Below are 20826 nucleotides of genomic sequence, written 5' to 3' on the forward strand. Positions count from 1 at the left end.
TACCATACTCATGGTCTCCAGAACATCGGGCACATCTCCTTTTTCCTTTACACATTTTTGCAACATGGCCAAATTCCTGACAGTTGAAGCACCTCACTGGTTTGGGCACGTATTCTCTGACACTAAATCTTATCAAACCAAAGAAAACCTCCTTTGGCATTTCTTTTGTTTCAAACTCCAACAACACAGTTTCTGTTTCAACCTTCTCTGTACCCCTTGTCATTCTCCGTGCTCCCTTTATTTCCTTGTTTCTTTCTTTCAAATTCTCAACTAATTCCTTCATGTTAACACTCAACGGTACTCCTGTGATAATTCCTTTGCTTTCATCATTTCTTTTTTCACCCACTTTAACAACTGCTCTGACTTTAACTTTACACACCCATCCAAGCTTTTTTGCCTTTTCAACTTGCCCTTCCGAATTACATCCAATAAAAAGGTTTCCGTCTCTCAGTATTTTAGCATATTTAATTTCCCCAACATGTGTTTTTAGTGCTTTTGTTAGTTTAATTGGATCCATCTTCTTAACTCCTTCTCCTTCATCAAATCTTATTATAATGTTCAGGTTTTGTCTTTTTGGTGGTTCTTTTCCTTCTTCAATTCCGTCATTCTCAGTGTCTTCAGTGCTTTCCTCATTTCCTTTTTTCCTCTTTCTTTCGGCAGCTCGCTGCTTCTTTCCACCCTTTCCCACCAAGTCCCACTCTTTATCTTCATTCTGCCCACTCCTTCCTTCCTCTTCACTACACTCCATACTATTACAGTCACTTCTTTCTATATCCAACGTTGTCATGTCCCAATTTAAATCGTATTTATCACCAGACGACTCTTGTCTCTCCGTCTCTCCAACCAGGAAGTCGCGTCCTCATCCGCCGGAAATGCGTCATTGTTGCAACTTTTATTTGGGTCCCGCTTTGTGCAGCGGTAACTCTTATTAGCTCCATTGGCTACATGTGCCGCAAATAATTGTTTTTATTTTAATTTTGCACATTTTCCAGTTGAAACCTGAACATTAGTTTGTTTTTTTTGTTCATTTTTCTTAAAATATTGCTAGAAAACCTTTCTACTTCTGCCGTCTGTCATGGCGAGCCGCGTCTCCATTCACTCCCAGCTCTCCTCCATCATGGAGACGATGGCCAAGTCTGCGTTTAGCCAGGTCTGCAAGCTGGTGGACCAGGACTCAGCCGAGCTGCGGTCGGAGCTGTCCCGGCTTCTATTTGCCAATTCAGCCCTGACAGAGAAAGTGAACAGTCTGGAGTGTGAACTAACAACTGTGGTCAGAGACGCGCCCAAGAAAAGTAGAAGTTATTGCAGTGTAGGTGTGCAAACTGTCTGCAGCAGAGACGAGAAGCATCATGATGGTATCTGAGTATAAACAGCAGGTCATTGTGAGCAAACGTGATCCGCTTTGATTTACCCAACTTGCCTTTGTTTCTTTTCTATTTCCCAGTGACCTGCCCTCCCACTATAGAGGGGATCTTTGGAAAAGACTGGTGTATAAATCTGTGGAAGGACAGAGATCCATGCAGTCCCCAGAGATGCACAGACTCACCTGGGCCTCTTGATGATGAGGTGAGAAGCGGTTACTCCAGGGTATTCTGTGTGTTATTATGGACACCGAAGTGCTTACAAATCAATATTACAGCATAATAATGAACAGTTTCCCATGTTAATTAAGGCACACTGCCCTGCATGTCTAAGGTGTTTCTTTGCTTCAGCCCACCTGATTTTAATTGAAGGCTGATTAAATTACATTACTTGAACTGATCATATTTTAAAGATTTTTTTCTAATGTAATTTATATCCCTCAATTTACATTAACCTGAGAAAGGTTGTAGCCAAAATGATGCTTAAACCCATTTTTTTCAAGATATGTCATAAAATGTTCAACAAGGAGGCCTGTATGAATTCCGTACTATTTCAAAGATTAAAATATTAAATTGTAATAGTCCATCCATTTAGCCGATGCAGATTATTTTAACCAATACAAATGTTGAAAAAGTACATTGTGCATTAAAACAAAAATGAATTCTGCTTATATTAACGTTTGATACAAATATTAGAAATTTAGAATAAAAAATTACAATTTTTTGATGGTAACTGGAGCTTAAATGGGTTTGATAGACTATCCAACCATTTTTTTAAAACGCAGGTAGAGGCAATAATATCTTGAAGGCTATTTGTTCAATTTAAAAAAAATCTACTCATCTTTAGTTGATTAAGTTGGCTGTTTTCTGTTGAGGGATCAGGAGAATTAGTAATGTGTCAATAAAACTCTTTGTAAAGTATGGTGAACTGATTAGTTTTTACTTCATTAACACGTTTTACTGTAAGTTTATTTTTTCAACCACCTGCCTTGGTACTACTGGTAGAATGTTGTGAATTTACCGAAATCCACTGTTTTTTTTTTTTTAATTATGCTCTGTATTTTGCTAAGTTAATGTATTTATTTTGTACGGCTATTGATCTAATAACTAATTTGACTCTAATAACTGAAGTTAAACAACCTTTCCATTTCAAATTACAGCTGATAATACACCATTTTTGAAAATGTGTTTCTTTGAACTTGAGATTAAAACAAGACTTTGTCTTTAACAGCCTACAGCAGATCAGTCGGACCAAGTCACACTTGCCGAGATCAAAAAAGAAGAGATGATGCCAAATGCTGCCACTAACTCAGATGAGGAAGCAATTTCCAATAAAGGTAAGAAATATGTGAAGATTTGGAGTGGAATGGGCAAATAGAGCAATGTTTTTCCTCCTTTCTGAGTTAAATTGCTGCCTTTGTACATCAGAACAGGAAGAAAGCATCGCTGAGGAATCGGATCAGAAGTCAGTGGATTACTCTGTCAATGGCAGTACTTGCAGCTTGCCACTTGATCAGGATGGACAGCAGGATTCGTTATTAGAAAGTACAGAGGAAACACTTGTGCAGTTTATCAGTATCAACGATACAACAGAAGAGGACTTTAGCGCCCATATCGTACCAATTGAAGTGGAGGACGACGACGACGACGATGATGAGGAGGAGGAGGAGGATGATGATGATGTTCAGTTTGTCCAAGCAAGTCACAATGAAGCAGAATCGAGCCCTGCAGTCGGACCCAGTCGCGACGAACAGCAGACATTACCGACAAACAGCACTGACAGCCGTTTCACTGTTAAAGACTTCCCTAATAACTTGAATGTGGTCAGTGTGAAAACGACCAGAGCTCCAAAAAGCAACACGTTCACATGTCATGTATGTAGCAGGAAGTTCTTTCACAAGGGCACACTGACACACCACATGAAGTCACATAAGACAAACTTCTGCAGCATCTGCAAGCAGCATTTCCCTCAAAAGAAGCTGAACTCCCACAGATGTGTGCCGCCTGTTTTACATCAGAGAATCAGCAAGTCGTGCGAGTTGTGCGGCAAGATCTTTGCCAACCCATCAGCTCTGAGGATTCACTATGTTGTCCATACAGGTGAGAAACCCTACCGGTGCAGCCTGTGCGGCAAAAGGTTTACTCAGAAAGGCAATTTAAAATGTCATCTACGCATCCATACTGGCGAGAGACCTTTCCTGTGTGTTAAGTGTGGAAAGACCTTCACGCAGAAGGTGAACCTCAATCATCATCTAATGGCACACATAAATCGTGAGGTTGTTGGAGGAGGGTCAGTGAGTCAGAAACAGCCTAAACCTAGCAACATGTAGCTGCAGAAACTAGGGGTGCACGGATAAGTTGATCGGACGATACATTTGCTCCGATTTCCTCAATTTTGGGAGATTGGTGATCAGCCGATACTTACATGTGAAGCCGATCTCATCTACTCATCTTATCTACCTCGGCAAGGGTCCAAAAATCAACCACTGTCCTCTTTTGCTCTTCGTTGAGACGTTTAACTGATAGGCCGGTCCATCAGGTCATGTCTGAACATTTATAGTTGTCACTCCACTGTTGCCAAATGTCAGGCTTTTTAAAGACCAGTAATTGACGATCAGCCAGAAAATTGCAATCTGTGCACCCTTAACAGAAACTTGTCACTAACTGGTTATGTCTTATTAGCTACATTAGTGAAATACATCATGTGACTTTTTACACTAGTTTAAATGTTAATGTCTGTTAATGTCTTGATGGTAATGTTTTGTCTTTAGTATTGTGGTAGGAGTGTTGAAAACAAATGTTTTTGTAATTTATTTGACATTTTTCATGTTATATTTTTTTCCTTTATTAAAACGAAGTCATATGTACAAATGTGTTCATTTGTTTTATTTAATAAAACTCAATTTCAGTTATATGCTAGTAAAATTAATGCTGCTAGAGCCATCTCTGGAACAGAATCAGCTCAGGCAAGCTTTACATTCAAAGAAAGCAATTTCTATTAGGCATAGGAATGAAATAAGACTACATGAAATCAGATTTACAGAATGTTGACAATTTCTCTTTGATTCATAAATCACGGTGGAACCATAAAAGTAACTATTCAAACACAATATCATCAATAACAGCCTGCGGAGCTTATTTAAATATATGACCAAGAGATAAACAATTTTAGTTATATTTCAGGAAAAATGACTTCAGTTTCATTTTAATGCCAAAGAACTAAATAGTGTCGAACAAATAAAGCTGGTCAAAGGAACAAGCTTGTTTCACCTTTTTGTTCCAAGGAGGTAGTTTTAAAGGTCGGCCAGGACCATTTCCCCAGAGTCAGTAATTTGGTATTTCTTGGGACAGTCCTTCTGTGGCTTGATATATTAGGAACAAACACATGCAACAATGAAATGAAGGCAAGATGTTTTCATTTCTTGCTGGCTGATGAGTCAAACTCACACTTATGAGTATAAATAATCTTATAATGGACCTATAAGCTCAACTATTGTTTAACCACTGCTACGTTAGTCTCTCCACTCTAGCTAAAAAATATGACAAACAGTAGCACAGGTAACAATAGATCCCACAATCCGCCTCTCCTTGTTCCAAATCAGTATTTTTCCTCCATGTTGGATGTTAGTAAAGATATACTGCCGCATGTCGAGTCACTCTGAGCAGTGCTGAGAGGACCTGTGTCAAATACCTCTGGTTTGACCATCCAGTTGAAACACTGATGGTGATTTAAACCATATTTATACGCGTAGCATTTGCCACATCCCACGCAGCTGTAAGGCTTTTCACCCGTGTGCGTTCGAAGGTGTATGTTTAAGGAGCTTTTCTGGGAGAAACTTTTGCCACAGTCTGGACAGCTGTAAGGCTTTTCACCAGAGTGCACTCGCTGGTGCAGCTTCAGGTACGTTTTCTGAGCAAACCGTTTTCCGCACACAGAGCAGCTGAAAGGCTTTTCGCCCGAGTGCCGCCTGATGTGCACTTTTAAGCTGCTTAAATAGTTAAAGATTTTTCCACAGAATAAACAGTCAAACCGCTTTGGTGCCTTAACAAGTTTGGGCTGAAAGGGGAGTTCTTTGGTCGTGTTTGTTTGGAGACAGTTCGTGTAATCTGAGGGTTCCACCGAGGCTGGAGGAGGATTTGTGTTTTCCACAAGACTGCCCAATGCTGCGTCCTCTATTAATCTGTCCGCGATGGTCGGCTGTGCCCGCTGTAGCATTTGTCCGTCCGACATCATGGGGAAATTATTCAACTCCCCTGAGTGAAGCTGCAGTTCATCGACGGATCTGTGAAGCATGCCGTCATCTTCAAACATCCCAACAACTGTAGAATGAAAAATGCATCCAGTTAAATTGTAGGCAGTTAATCTGATTTGATTTCTCTCCACTCTTACTTTTCCTGTTGTCAGCACAACTCATCTGTTGACCAATAGGGTGATCGTCATACGTCTCTTCTTTGACAAAAATAAGATCAGGTTCTCTCCCCATCATGTCAGCTGCCTACCAACAGCATACAAGAAACAGCTAAAAATACATCCCTCATTATTCAGTCCGTCATATGACTGAATTGCAAAAATAAGACACACAGCTGACCTCTGCTCCTATGTTTGTCATAGCAGCCTCCATTGGCAGTCTTCTCTGAGGGTGAAGCTTCTCTTCTCTCCACAGATCCATGCACCAATCCTTCCCAAATACTCCTTCGATGGCTGGAGAAGAATGGTGCTGATCTAGAAGGAAAAAAATAGAGCTCATACTGAAATTTGATGCCGATTGTTACCTTTCTGTACATGCAGTTATACAAAGACAGGCAGAGAGCAAACAATAACTCCAAGTAACAATAATATTAACCAGAATACAAGCCCATAGGGTGCATTATGCAGCAAAAAAAAAGGGGGGGTGGGAAACCCCTGAGTGTCAGGCTTGATTCAAGCTTCTGACCTGAAAGTTGCCTGACGCTGGTGTTGACATGTGCAGGGTAGGTATGTCCCTCTCTGGCTGCTCTCAGCTGGACCTCCAGAGAGTAGCACCTCTTCTTCAGCGCCTCGTTCTCCGTCTTATGCAGAGATATCTCAGTGTGAAGGACGGAGGAGCATTCGTCAGCCAGGCTGCTGATCTCAGCCAAAGCCGCCTTTGTTAGCCTGTCCAGGATGACGGCCAGCTGTGTCCGAAAACTCCTGTTAGCGCTGTCGCACATCATCTCGCCAAAGTAGCTGAGTATTTCTAATTTCGGCAAGATTACTCCCCCGAAGTAGCGACGCTCCTATAATCAAATATGTGATACAGCTGTACCGCAAAGGATTATGGGAAATCTATAGGCGAAAGCACCACAATGTATACTGTATGTTAAGGCAACAGCGTGTGTTGCTGCCTCAACTCGATTTATAGGGATTTTGCTGAAACTATATGGATAGAAAATGTCATAGGACAGAGAAGACAAGTATTGTAAAACATCTCTCAAAACATTAATGACTAAAAAAATACTTTAATGTATGATTAATTCATAAAAAAAAATATTTATCCTGTGAAGGTCGCGGTTGCAAAATCAGCACATATTACATTATTTGTCGTTATCTTTCAAATGTATTCGGAACTTCTGTTTTACACCTTCACACGTTTTTTCTATTACTAATTTACCTACGCGCAATAAAAGCTATATAAAGCTTCTTTATTAATCAAATTTAAACATATAAAATCGGTGTTGAGCTATTGCAAAAATATTTCTAAAAGAAGAGGGGGGAATAATATAAAATCTATGATATATACGTTACTAGATCTTTACTCAGACTTAAAACTAGACATTATTTGAAATTGTTGCCATCTAGTGGTGATTATTTGTAATAGCCGAAGTTATTTTCACATACAACTATGTCCAACCATGTTTTTGAGACACACAAAAAAAGGCAATGAATGATCGTCTTCTAGTTCAGCTAATAGCAACTTAATAGTTCCTGGAGTGTTTTCTATATATTTGAAGCACTTTCTCCTATGCTAGTTGATTTCATAATGCATCAGATTAATACATTTGTAAGTTCTCAAGAGGAACTGGCTTTATCAGACTATTAAAAAAAAATTTGCTTGTTGAAACATTAGTTTCTGATATTTTGCACAGAAAACCTTTCAGTGAGGTGTCCAAAATATGCACTGTTAGACACACATTTATATCTTAAGCAAAGTAAACTTTATTTTCCAGTAGCTGTTTAAATCAGAATGAAGAAAAGAAATAAATGTTAGCCATTGTCATTTTATGTGGTTCCGTGTATAATTGTTCCACTAAACGACTCGCCTCCATAGACGTTTAGGCTAGGATCTAGATGCAGAGTCAGATGTTTCTTCAGATTACACTTCTTTGTGAAGCCCTTGCCACAACTGACACAAACAAAGGGTTTTTCACCTGTGTGTGTGCGCTGATGCATATCAAGGGTGCACTTCTGAATAAAACCCTTTCCACAAATAGTGCATCGATAGGGCTTTTCCCCGGTGTGTGTGCGCTGGTGTGTGTACAGGTGGCCTTTCTGGGCGTATCGCTTTCCGCACAGCGTGCACCGGAATGGCTTCTCGCCTGTGTGACTTCGCTGGTGAATTTCAAGCTGGCTGAAGCATCTGAAACCCTTGCCACACTGCATGCAGCCAAACCTCTTTGCAGATGAGTTCCTAAAACTGTGGAGCTTCACATTCCTGGATGCGCTGAAGTTTTGGGATACAACATTTTGAACCACTTGTTTTCCTTCCTGCAGTGTAGCGTGAGCCAGTGTTAGTTGTGGATTCCACTGCATCTCCTGACTCCTGGAGTCAGCACGAGGCTGCTGGCTGTTTGAACTCATAAAGCTATTGGTGAACAGAGGTTGCTGGTGTTCTGCACCTGGTTTAGGATGCTGCATCACATTTGGAGCCATTTGGTTATCCATGACTGCATCCTTTCCTGTTGACAGCAGATAGAAAATGTTAATACTCCCAATAACCAACATAATGTAGCAAAGGCCAAACAAAAACGATCTAAAAACTCACTTGTTTCATTTGTTCCGTCTTGTTCAGTGTTTCTGTTATCCACATCTGATGGTTCTTCTTTTACCACTATCAGTTCAGACAAGTCATTTGGTGGGTTTGTAACCTAAATTGCACAAACGTAAAAAATAATTAAACTTGATTACATTTTAAAATTATACACAATTCTGCTAAAATGCCAGGTTTTTATTAGGAAAAAAAATAAACAGACCCTAATAACTCATTTGAAAACTTCTGCCACATATGTTGTGATGTTTATCTTGTGCAGCTCAACTGAAAACCAAACAAACCAGCGATAGTTGTGGACTTTGGCTCGGCCATTACCCTTGATTATGATGCAACCTCCTCATCATTTCACTTTGGGTATACACAGTGAAATGGGTGAAATGGTCTGTCTGGTGATACCAAAGTGGTTTTACCAAAACAAACTATCCTGAAAGGTTTTGGTAAAATATCACCCAATTTGGATAAGCTATTTAGAAGAAATGTCCAGTCCTCATAATGTCCCCATGCTCCATTTTTTTTCCCCATTTATAGGAGACTTCCTTCCCTTTCTTATGGTGTAGCATATATATAATGCCACGGAAATGTTGAATATTTCTCCTTAATAATAACTTTATACCATGAGATTCTTTTGATCATTAGTAATTTCTTTGCAAACTGTGGCTTTAACTAAAGCAGTGGTAACCAAAGTCAATCCTCAAGGTCTAGTAATCCATGATTTATGCTTTGTCCCAGTTATACTCAGAACTAGGAAATTCTGACTGGGAAGTCGGAAAAAAAATACACTGGAACACCCTCTGAAGTTAGATTTCCCACAATGATGTTCATCAGCGGTCCTGCAAACTATGTCTATGGGCGTCGCCATGTTGAATTTCAGTATCATTTATTTTTCAGCTGAAAATGTACAGGACAATTGTCAGAGTATATGTGGGAAACGTTTTGAAATGATTGTTTAAAGTCAAACAGGTTTAAAATAGACTGTATTTGATTCAGCTTGGGTACTTACTTCGGGTGAAGTATGCTCGTCACTTTGGTGCAAACTGTCCATCTCTGTTGAGGATCGTATGTTTTCCCACGTGGTTCCACTACTATGCAGGGCACTTAAATACAAAATATTAGAGGTCAAAGAAAACAGTCAAGATAAACAGCTTCGGGTAGAATTGAACACTATACATACTTTGAATTGTCTGAAGCCAAAAAAGCTTTATTTTCTGAAGACTCCCTCATCTCTGAGCATGCTGCTGCTGCTGCTGCTGCTGCTGTTGTGTCCTGCCTTCGCTCTTGAGCCATGAACAGTAACTTCTCCATCAGCTGTAGCTTCTCTGTGAGAGAAGCGATTTCATTTCGCCCTCTTGTTATTTCTATTTTCAGCATCTTGGACTCAATCTCCACCAGTTTGCTTATTTCCATCACAGCTGTTTTGGATAGCGCATCCATGATGGAGACGAGCTGCGTCTGGAAGGAGAAGGCTGTGGACATGTTTCTCGTCGGTCTCCCGTGACAAGCAAAATTCACGCAGGCGAGTTGCCACAGTCAGGATTCCTTCGTGATGACTACAACAACATGTAGTTGCACTGTTTGGTGCTAGAAGAACAGTACAGGCATGCATAAGGGTAAAACTCAAGTTGTTCAAAAGCAAACTTTGACTCCATCTACCGGTGAGGCGGAAGCATAGCAATTACACAAAAATGCTGTAATAGTGAGTTGGAATATTGACATATGTTGTTTAGTTTATCAAAACGTTAGTTAATATTGATGAATGTTAGCTAAATGTCACCTTTGCATTCTAATTGGAGCATTTTGGACGCTACTTTTTCGGGAACTGCAGCGACCAGAAAGCAGTGCGGTGTTGCAAGATGTATGATTGGCTGATGAAACGTCAGTTCAGGAAGTAGTGCATGGAATTAAACTTACTCATTTGCCGACTGAAAATCCACATGACCATCTGCTGTTTCGAATTTTCTCTGCAAGGTATTAAATTTAATTTGTTTCTATATTTAAAAAATTACATTTTAGGTTTGCAGTTGTTTCTACGTACTAAGAAACGCGCTTGTATTAACGTACTGACTAGTGGTTCTCCTGTACTTGAAGTAGGGTACAAGTAAATTCCCACGTAGCCTGACATGTTTAGTAAACCACGTTTAAATAAAAGTTTTTATCATAAAATATTTGTTAAATGTTTACAAAAGCCTTGCTACGTGCGTTTTTCACACAGTTGCAAAACTGTTTTGTAGCTGACACTTCCTTTAATTTTGCAACCTTTCTCTCTTCTTGCAGTGCTGTGATGGCTGGAAGAAGAGTTGTGGTCTTTCCCTCCTCAGCAGAGCTGGGTCCAGTCTTGGCCCATCTGGTGATCTCTCGGGCCGAGAAGGCCATAGCCTCTCATGGCAGGTTCACCCTGGGTCTCTCAGGAGGAAGCCTTGTGTCTATGCTCAGCAAAGAGCTGCTTGCTCTGCCCCAGCCAGATTGCAGCAAGTGGGTGATTGGCTTCTGTGATGAGCGCCTGGTTTCTTTCGATGATCCAGAAAGCACATTTGGGCTTTACAAGGTCAAATTTCCTGTTACTTAGTTAAATATGTGGCTCTAAAGGTATTTTGCACCAAATGGCGTTTAAAGTAAATGCCAGACTTCTCTTGTGTTTTAGAATCAGTTGTTTCCCAAGATCAACATCCCTGAGAGTGGAATCTTAACGATAGACTCCTCTCTGCCAGTGGCAGAGTGTGCAGAGGATTACGCCTGTAAACTGAAACAGGTCCAAATTAATCCCAAGCTTTTATGTTTTTTCTACCTGGTTGGTTCTTTGAATTTAATTGAATTCTTAAATTCAAAATTACAGGTGTTCCCAGGTGAAGAGTTTCCTGTGTTTGACCTGTTGCTGCTGGGTATGGGACCAGACGGACACACATGTTCTCTTTTTCCAGGTCATCCCCTTCTGGAGGTAATTGCCATTTGTAACAAAAGTCTGTATAGTGTATAAGACATAACCACTTCTGTGAACACATCTCAAATTAAGTCTCCCTTTTTTATTTGGCTTTCAATGAGTCGGGCTGTCTTATATTTTTCCGTTTGTATTTATTTTTACCTGAGTAATTCCCTGTCACACCTGATACAGTAGAAATAAAATGGATGTTTCAAGAAAAGTAGAGCTTGAATAAAACCTGATGCATCTCTCATGTCTTGTCTTGGTCTCATAAAAGACAGAGTCCTTTGAGCTGAAGTTTAATTAGTGATGGTTTAGATCATTTACGCTATACTTTGTGTATGGTTTAAACATACGTTCAAAGTGTTTGTCAGTCATCAGCATCTTCTGCACAGATGTGCTGTTGATGCTAAATGTAGAACTTGTCCCATACATTTCCCCCACACAGAATAATTAAATGTTTTGCCACCAGCAGCTAAAGACTGCTGTTCCCATCGTCCAGCTGATGTCAGGGTTAGAGCTGAATTGGAGCAATTATACTTTTTAACTCAACCTACTCTCTCATAAAAGCCATCCCCAACCTTCTCAGAATTCAACTACTAATTAGGGCAGATCATCCATCATGAGCTGACAACATCAAGCTGACTGATGAAAGTTCCCACTTTGGCAAAAAAAGTAAAATGCTTTACATCAAATTACTTATTCAGTAAGACTGGAAGCAGTGCATCAATAACTGGATAATCTCCACTGATTCTAATGTATGTTGCTTGTGAAATATGAAGTGTAAAAAGTTATGTCTTGGCCTTTGTCTGTATCTCACATGCAGGAAACAAAGAAAATTGTGGCTCCTATCAGTGATTCTCCCAAACCGCCTCCACAACGCGTCACTATGACTTTCCCAGTGGTGAACGCTGCACGCTGTGTGGCCTTTGTCTCAACAGGTGGAAGCAAAGCCACTGTTTTGAAGGTGATGGTTGGAAAAATATGATTTATATTATTTTTTTTATATGGTATATAATGCCCCTACTTATTATCAAATGCAATGTACATTTCACACGTGTGCAAATTTTGCACTCGGAAAGCACGTCTGTGTATAAATCCTATTTTCACAGTCACAATAAACATGCTATTTGTAGAAAAATTTATTAAATTAACCAAAACCTTTTGGGTTTTTCATATGCAAATGTAAAACAATGTAGTAATAAAATCATCAACCATTTTGACACACTAAGAAAAACAGAGGAGCTTAATGTGCTTATTTGTGAAATTTTATTGGATTTGCATCTTTTTATTTTTTTTTTGCAGGAGGTTCTGGAGGATGGAAAAGCTTCGCCGTATCCAGCTGCACGTGTTGCACCAACCAGCGGTGAATTGTTTTGGCTAATTGATGACCCTGCAGCTGCCGCCTTGACTATCCAGGTTGAAAGGCCAGGTGCAGGAGCCAAACTTTAAAACTCTCAGTCTGATGACGAATCAGCACATCAACAGAAAATCCAAAATGGTACATTCCTGCATTAGTAAAATTGTGCTTAAGAATACATATAAATAACATACCTTAACACTTTCTGGATAATTACATTGTGTTTTGCTGCTGTATGAATGTAATGTGCATTGGGACATTTGTTGGATGTCTTAATTTTACTGAAGAACAAAGTAATTACTGTACATCTACATTAGTATTATTCTTTTAATGCATTACCACTTTTTTGTGTGTTAAGACTTGTAAGTTATAAACATACCCCAGTGTGATTAAAGTCTCAGTGTACCTGTAGAAATGTTTCCTTGATGTAATTATTTTTTATTTTTTTTTAGATTGTTTTCCTCTTTCTTTGAACATGACAGCAAAAAATCACACATTTTTATTCTGGTTTCCTTTGAAGGAATGAATTAAGTTGATCTTGTGGTTTGACATCCTGGAAATGCTTTTTCCGTTTCTGAAATATGAAATATAGGACACTATTGAATGGGGGGGGGGGGGAAGAAAGAAAAAAATCACATTTTGTGTCTGGTTGCGGTTTCCCCTTTAAGACGGAGGCTACATCCCACCCCTTTAAGGCTCAACTTCGCACTTCAACATCAGGACACTGCACAGACTGTGCTTGTTTTGTGATGGGTGCGAAACGCAAAGCTACTATTCATTATAATTTAAAACGAGTGCAATAGGACAATAACATCACATAAAACATAGATAGTCGTCGCAATGCACGGGCTCGCCGTCCTCCCCGCCGTGCTGCTCATGCTGCTCCTCTCCTGCTGCTCCACTGTCCGGGGATACTTCGCGGAGGAGCGCTGGAGCCCCGAGTCTCCGCTTCTGGCTCCCCGGGTTCTTCTCGCCCTCATCTGCAGGAACTCCGAGCACTCTTTGCCGTACTTTCTGGGAACTATAGAGCGACTCAAGTATCCTAAGGACCGTATGGCTCTATGGTAAGTTACTGTAGGTAAGATTATACTGAAATAAAGACAAATGACTGCACATTTGGGGAATGTTTCTTTTTAAATAAGACGATATACAATGTTAAGGGGGGATTAAATGCGGTGGACATGCATTAGGAGGGATTTTGGACGCGTTACCAAATCATGTCACGCTGTTAACGTGTCGGGGTTTCACACTTGTATTTCATCGTGCACAATACAATAGATTAAACGCTCAGTTTGGCTTTGAAAACTCATAATAAGCTGAGTAAACATGGACACAGTTGATCAAATTTTATGTGCAAAACTTAGTTCTGTAAACGTGGAGGGGAGGGGACGAGACTTGGCCACGAGGGGAGCTGTGTGATTCAGTATTCAAAATAACATTTTATTTCAGCCATCCACTTCCATATCTCTCCATGTCTGAAAGCAAACCTGATGGAGAAATTTTTTTTTACCTTATAATAAATTAAAATATACATAAAACTATGCGATCAGTTAGCACATTGTAACATTTTACCATGTGTACCATTGTTTCAGTAATATTGAAACAATATTACTGGACAGTGTGAACATAAGCTAAATTAGCAAGTGTAAGAATAAATATTTAGCTGTGTCAAATCATTTTGTAACCTTACCCAATGGTGAAATTATTCTGTTACATTAAATGTGATTTTGGGGCAATTTTAAAACATCTGTTAATCTGCACTGCCTCAGTTATTTGAGGCGAGCACATATTCCAAAGCAAATTTAGATTGTGCAAAGTCATATTCAGGGTAATTTAGACATCTGTCTGCCAGCATTGGTGGAAATAAGGGAGGGGTTTCTCACATAAAAAGCAAGCAAATGACATGCTCCAACAGCCCACCCAGACTTAGGGGCTCATCTTTTTCTTCATCATCTCTTTGCAGCATATCCTCAGGACTCAAGTGGTGCGCTCATTACTCGCAATCTACATGTATTCATCTTTCTTTTTCTTTTTTTTTTTTTTTACAGTTAACACGTGTTATGTTTGTTGAAGATGGTTTGGTAGATGTTTAACTCTGCTGTAAATAGTTTTTGACATTTTAGTTTTACAGGCTCCTCAGTCGCAAACGGTTTGAGATGCTGTAAGCACTTCTTGTTCTTTGCACTTGGCCTTGTGCGCTCACAGCTGTTTGTAATGGTGCCGAAAACCTCCGAATCATAACCCACCAAACTGTCATTTAAATCCTTGGTTCATGCAATTAGTGCTGCAGAGTGACAGCACGGTAAATATAGACCAGATATAAGAGGTGCAACTTGTGTGAATATGTTTTAGAGAATAGTGTCTTTATAGATAATTAGTATCTACTTTTTTCTGAAGTAGTTTAATCTGTTTGTGAACAGGAAACATTTCAGATTCAAATATGAGTCATGTAAAAGATGAACGGCCCAAATAAATTTAGGAAGATGATTCAGGTTTCTCAGATTCACAAGAAATCTTTCCAGAACATCAACTATGACTTTCATTCTAAGAAATATCATTTAAAAAAAAAGAAATCAAGCTGTCAGATGGCAAGTTTTTTTTAGAGCAAAGACTGTTGTTTCGCTTGACCATAAATTTTGTTGTTACATTATTTATCTTTTTTTAATAGTATATATCCAGATGTATCTAGCAGAGTTACAGCAAACATATCTGTTTAATTAACTTTGTTCATTCACCGAAATGGCATCAGATGTTCATTTTCTTTAGATTTGTTCACTAATATGCATATGTAGACTTAAATTGTGATACATTGACTTCTGCAGGAAATGGTTTGCTTTGGATTTTATTTATTCAAATGCAACTTTTTCAGAATTTTGTTAGTAAAAACGTGTGGCACTTTCCTTATTATTGCTTTAGTCTACTAAATGACATCCCAATAAAATACCTTTATGTTTGTGGTTGCACAGAAAACACGTTGGCGTCAAACTTCCCCGCTAACATAGGTTCATTTACCTCACTGTTCAAATCTTTTCCTTCCGTTTTAATGTTAACAGACAAAGGTTTCACTTCTTGGTTGTGTCTTTTGTAGCCTTTGTGTATTTCTTTTGTACAGACTGCTAACCTAAAAAAATGTCATCTCAGCTCACAGTTTTTGTTGCCTGATGTTGGGATTATTAACACTCAATTCAGTTCCCACAGCTGCATACAATGACATTATAAAAAGTGAACAGAGGGCTATTGTTATTTGAGTCAGGGTTTGTTCTTTCAACCCAGTCTCTCGATTAAACCCAATCTGGCAACAGTTCTGCACTAAATCATTGTGAACCTGTTTTTGGTCAAACCTACTGATTTTATATGTTTTATTTCAATTTCTTGCACATTTACAGGGTAGCAACTGATCACAATGAGGACAACACCACAGTAATTCTGCGTGAGTGGCTTTTAAAGGTGGAGAACCTTTACCATTATGTGGAGTGGAGGCCAAAAGAAGAACCCAGGTTTGTTGCATTGAGCTTCCAATAAATTTAGGTGCTGCTACATGAAATCACAGAATCAATAAATGAACAAATTCCAACGAATAACTCTTAAGATGTATTTCTAAGTCGCTACGAGGATGAAGATGGCCCAAAGCAGTGGACAGATGTCCGCTATGAGCATGTCATGAAGCTTCGGCAAGGAGCGCTGGAGTCGGCTCGTGAAATGTGGGCCGATTACTTGATGGTAGGTCCATACACTGTTCCATCGATACAAATGCACAACACCATGCATATTTCCATTTCTTAGCGCTGAGCCAGCTGTTGAGTTATTTTTATCCTGTCGTTGCTGCCTGTGGATAAGTGTAAAATCAAGGCCCAATCAAAAGCACTGTTATAATTTACAAAGAGCACAGGGCATCAATTTCACACTGCTCCTAGTTTGATGCTTTGAACTGTAAGCACAATATTGTGCGGATTTCTATTTGTTTTCTCCTGTTGCACTAGTGTGTAATCTTGAGGTTTCGTAGATCTACAATTGCAATAGTTTCTTCTCCTTTGAATTGCTTCTCCACGCTCTCTCTTGAGAGACGGAGAAAAAAAAAAGTGAAATTGAGGGTTTGTTTTACAGTTACAGCTAATTAGTAGAGTCCCACTCTTGTTTCGCAGTCACTTTTCTTTTTAAGACATCGCTCTGCACATATATTCACGGGGCATAAAAAGTTTATACAAGTCTTAATAGTCACGACAAAACTGAGTGCACCTTTGCTGTTTGTGTAGGATTTAAGGAGGAATGTAGAAGCTAGGTGTTGCTAATCGAATCCACCCTTACCTTATTAGCAGCAGGTGTGACCAACTACATAAAAGTGGGAGTTTTTGTAGTTTGCTCTGTTGAACGAGATTATCATCTTTGGCACTGGATTGTGAAAGGGTGACGGTTTCACATCGGTTTGCAACCACAAGACCTGGGTTACTGTGGCTATAAATTACTCTGGAGTCAAATCTCTGCCAATTTGGTAGACAGCTTAAACTTAAATAAGTATCTCAAACCTAGCTGCAAATCTACAAAGGAATGGCTGAAAACACCCCCCAATAAAGTCCAGACCTCAGTCTGTTTGAAATGCCAAAGAATGACCTCAAGAGAAAATAAATACTTACAATCCTCAGCGACTTGAAGTAATTCTGTAGCAGAGTTGCAAATTGTTCCTCCGCAATGAAAAAAGAAACCGATAAACTTGTCATGAGCATATCTCCCATCGTTTCTACTCTCTTCTGTGCAGTTGGTGGATTGCGATAACCTTCTCACCGATCGAGACGTACTCTGGAAGCTAGTGAAAGAAAATAAAACAATAATAGCTCCGATGCTTGAATCCCGGGGCGCCTATTCAAACTTCTGGTGTGGAATGACTTCTCAGGTAGTGTTGTAATAATTTAGTTTTCCCTGACCTTATTTATGCAATGTAGTCGCATGCTAACAAACCTCCCCTCATTAGGGTTACTACAGGCGGACACCTGCCTACCTCCCTATCAGGAAGCAAGTCCGCAAAGGTTGTTTTGCTGTTCCGATGGTTCACTCCACATTCCTTGTAGACCTCAGGAAACAGGCTACCAGGCAGCTGGCCTTTCACCCGCCACATCCAGAATACAGTTGGGCATTTGATGACATCATTGTGTTTGCATTCTCTGCTCAGATGGCAGGTATTTAACGTGTAGCTGCCAGTTTATAAACATACGCATGATGTTTATTTTGTTGTTACACTCAGCTTAATGATTTTTTTTTTCCAGACGTTCAAATGTTTGTATGCAACAGGGAGACCTATGGTTATATTCCTGTACCCCTGCGCTCCCACAATACTTTGCAAGACGAAGTGGACAGCTTCTTACACTCGCTCTTGGAGGTTAATGGTAAGTTTTCTGCATTTTGACTGTTCCCAACCACTTCCTTGTCGCTAGCTTCAGCTCTTTGAAACCGTTTATGTGGCTACAGCATGAAACTTGGTATCATTTTTACCATTTCTGCATCCTTCTTCTATATTACATTCCAGTGCGGAATCCTCCCCTTATGCCTTCCAAATACATCCGTGTCCCTAGAAAAAAACCTGACAAAATGGGCTTTGATGAAGTGAGTAGAGTGACGTGAAGATGGAAATTGCAAAAATGGCCTCCTGCTCATCTCTTTTCTGTAAGACTCCCCGCTGCTGATAAATTGAGAGGTTACATTTCATGCATCTTTTATGTGCATTTCAGGTGTTCATGATAAACCTACCAAGACGGACTGACCGCAGGGACCGCATGCTAAGGGCATTGCATGAGCAGAAGATTGCATGCAAGATCACTGCAGCAGTAGATGGAAAGTAAGTTTACTCTTCTATAAGTGATAAAACAGTCTGTAGCTGTTGCAAATGAATATTTTTGTTCTTTGGGCCAACTGTAACTGATCATGGACTCTACATCCAAAATAGATCTGCTTCAGGAGAAAATTATAAACCTAATATTTAAGTTATTTTTGTATAAGGAAATGCTACTGAGAAACAGGTCCAAGTTAACAGCTCGATCTTTCTCAATTCTGTGTTCTTGGCTCTAAAGGCGCTAACAACATCAGCAGTTTCTGTCAAAGAAGAGTTGCGTGTCTTTACTAGTGGAAGTTATAAGTAGAACAGGTTTGAAATGTTTGGACGGCAGGAAAGTGTTACCGTATTTTCCGCACTATGAGGCGCATCTAAAAACCTTCAATTTTCTCAAATGCCTTCAGTGGGCCTTATAATCCGGTGCGCCTTATGTATGGACCAATATTGAGCCAAAACAGGTCTAGCAACTATGGTAAGCACCCGCTGACTTCATTTTATTTTACAAGCGAAATATCTACTGCAAGCTTTTCCCACATGTCTCAGCTTTTTATATGTTACAAATTTGCATTATAATGTTCGGTTCTTTTGCATGATTCTTAAATCATGCCATTTTGATCTTGGTGTACTTCTTCTCTTCTTTGGTAAATGTGCTATAAAAATAAACTTTCTTTGCCTCCATCTCAGAGCGATGAATGTCAGTGAAATTCATGCGCTGGGTATCCATATGCTCCCTGGATACCAGGACCCTTACCATGGTCGACCACTGACAAAGGGAGAGTTAGGCTGCTTTCTTTCCCACTACAACGTCTGGAAGGAGGTGAACTTCAAATGCAGAACATTTAGACTGTTTTGAAATTCATAAACACTGACATGTCGTTATTTGTAGATTGTGGATCGCCGTCTGGAAACTTCCCTCGTGATTGAAGACGACCTGCGTTTCGAGGTCTTCTTCAAACGTCGCTTGATGAATTTGATGAGTGAGGTTGAGTATGAAGGACTGGACTGGGATCTTATGTAAGTTTGTTCTTCCTTAATCTATCACAATCACATTATATCAGCAGTTTTTCTCATCGAACCTCTCGGCTTCTTCCTTTCGTGCAGATATATTGGTCGGAAAAGAATGCAAGTGGATCACAAGGAGAAAGCAGTGCCAAATATTCATAACTTAGTAGAAGCAGATTATTCATATTGGACTCTGGGTTATATGATTTCCCTGCAGGGTGCTGAGAAGCTTTTGAAAGCAGAGCCACTGAAAAGGATTTTACCCGTCGATGAATTTCTTCCCATTATGTACAACAAACACCCTGTGTAAGTTTTAACCCCAGCAAGTAAAAGTGCACACAGTTGCAGAAACCTCTTGGCAAACTTCTTATTTTCCTCACTTTGCTCTCTACTTCACAGCTCTGACTACATGGAGCAGTTTGAAAACAGGGACCTGAAGGCCTTTTCCGCAGAGCCGCTCCTGGTGTTTCCAACTCACTACACGGGCGACCCCGGCTACATCAGCGACACGGAGACCTCCACCGTGTGGGACAACGATAAGGTCCGTACAGACTGGGACAGAGAAGCGCGCTCCGGAAAAACCCAGGAACAGGCCGAGATCAGCCGCGAGGCCCAGAACACGGACGTGCTCCACTCCCCTCTGGACAGTACGGCTCGGGACGAGCTTTAGGAGAAATTGAGAGAGAGCTTCAAATTGAAAGATTCCTTAACTAAAACGTTTGAAATTTTTTTAATCCTTTTTTTTATTTTTTTAACCTAAATGTTTTTGATTTACTTTCACAGCAGGGATGTGATGTTGAAGTTTAAAAAATTGGATTTTTCAAATGTGAACTTCAAAAGGAATTATGGCTTGACTTTTATTTTGGATACTTTGATTTTATTACAACTGGGCACTAGACTTGTCATTGTTAATGGCATTTGCAGTACTCACCTTCTGTCTGTCATACAGAAATTAACAAATACATATAAAATTAGACGGTCACATTTCAGCCATTTTAGGTCAACTAATTTTATGTTACACAGCAAAATGTTTATTTTCCCAACATCTGAACAGTTGCAGATGAATAAACAAAACCCAGTACTTGTCAACTTGTTTGGTTGCTAATTAAAAAAATTAAATAAAAGTTATTTTGTAATTTTCTTTTTTAGTAAACCACTTGAGATGAAATAAGCGCTGTGGTATGAGAGGCGTATGGAAATATGTTCCACACGCTACAAAAATTATTCACCCTTTTACTGTGTAAAAATATGTGCGTGGTTTTTTGTATGAAGATAAAATTAAAGGTTTCATTTTAAAAAGTACATTTTGTGATTTTTATTTTGACAATAATATGTAATTGTACATAATATTTGCAGCGTCA

The 20826-nt window shown here is 39.6% G+C and overlaps 4 protein-coding genes across 6 annotated transcripts; 3 read left to right on the forward strand and 1 right to left on the reverse strand.

Annotated features, from left to right (window-relative positions):
- Window positions 1-867: 867 nt before the first annotated feature.
- On the forward strand, window positions 868-4232 carry LOC103468764 (uncharacterized). The gene is made up of 4 exons (XM_008416058.3): window positions 868-1355; window positions 1445-1566; window positions 2593-2698; window positions 2790-4232. Exons 1-4 carry the CDS (start codon window positions 1076-1078, stop codon window positions 3689-3691), a joined length of 1410 nt encoding a protein of 469 aa, XP_008414280.2. The 5' UTR covers window positions 868-1075; the 3' UTR covers window positions 3692-4232.
- Window positions 4233-9841, reverse strand: LOC103468766 (uncharacterized). The gene is made up of 8 exons (XM_081610455.1): window positions 9540-9841; window positions 9369-9462; window positions 8363-8465; window positions 7603-8276; window positions 6296-6617; window positions 5951-6084; window positions 5752-5857; window positions 4233-5681 (listed from the first exon to the last, which is right to left on the reverse strand). Exons 1-8 carry the CDS (start codon window positions 9839-9841, stop codon window positions 4960-4962), a joined length of 2457 nt encoding a protein of 818 aa, XP_081466581.1. The 3' UTR covers window positions 4233-4959.
- pgls (6-phosphogluconolactonase) lies at window positions 9779-13057 on the forward strand. Of its 2 annotated transcripts, none has more exons than XM_008416061.3 (6): window positions 9779-9881; window positions 10640-10910; window positions 11007-11114; window positions 11199-11300; window positions 12109-12249; window positions 12588-13057. In XM_008416061.3, exons 2-6 carry the CDS (start codon window positions 10647-10649, stop codon window positions 12732-12734), a joined length of 762 nt encoding a protein of 253 aa, XP_008414283.1. In that variant the 5' UTR covers window positions 9779-9881; window positions 10640-10646; the 3' UTR covers window positions 12735-13057. The 2 variants fall into 2 exon arrangements, with proteins under 2 accessions (XP_008414283.1, XP_008414282.1); XM_008416060.3 differs by lacking the exon at window positions 9779-9881 and adding an exon at window positions 10199-10333.
- A 215-nt stretch (window positions 13058-13272) lies between these two features.
- Window positions 13273-20767, forward strand: colgalt1a (collagen beta(1-O)galactosyltransferase 1a). Of its 2 annotated transcripts, none has more exons than XM_008416057.3 (12): window positions 13273-13706; window positions 16029-16139; window positions 16245-16362; window positions 17396-17530; window positions 17609-17813; window positions 17901-18020; window positions 18161-18237; window positions 18363-18469; window positions 19148-19280; window positions 19350-19477; window positions 19565-19771; window positions 19865-20767. In XM_008416057.3, exons 1-12 carry the CDS (start codon window positions 13483-13485, stop codon window positions 20133-20135), a joined length of 1836 nt encoding a protein of 611 aa, XP_008414279.1. In that variant the 5' UTR covers window positions 13273-13482; the 3' UTR covers window positions 20136-20767. The 2 variants fall into 2 exon arrangements, with proteins under 2 accessions (XP_008414279.1, XP_081466219.1); XM_081610093.1 differs by having other exon boundaries at window positions 13570-13706; window positions 16232-16362.
- The last annotated feature ends 59 nt before the right edge of the window (window positions 20768-20826 follow it).

The sequence above is a fragment of the Poecilia reticulata genome, chromosome 8, assembly GCF_904066995.2.
Source record: "Poecilia reticulata chromosome 8, P_reticulata-male-v2, whole genome shotgun sequence".
Lineage (NCBI taxonomy): Eukaryota > Metazoa > Chordata > Actinopteri > Cyprinodontiformes > Poeciliidae > Poecilia > Poecilia reticulata.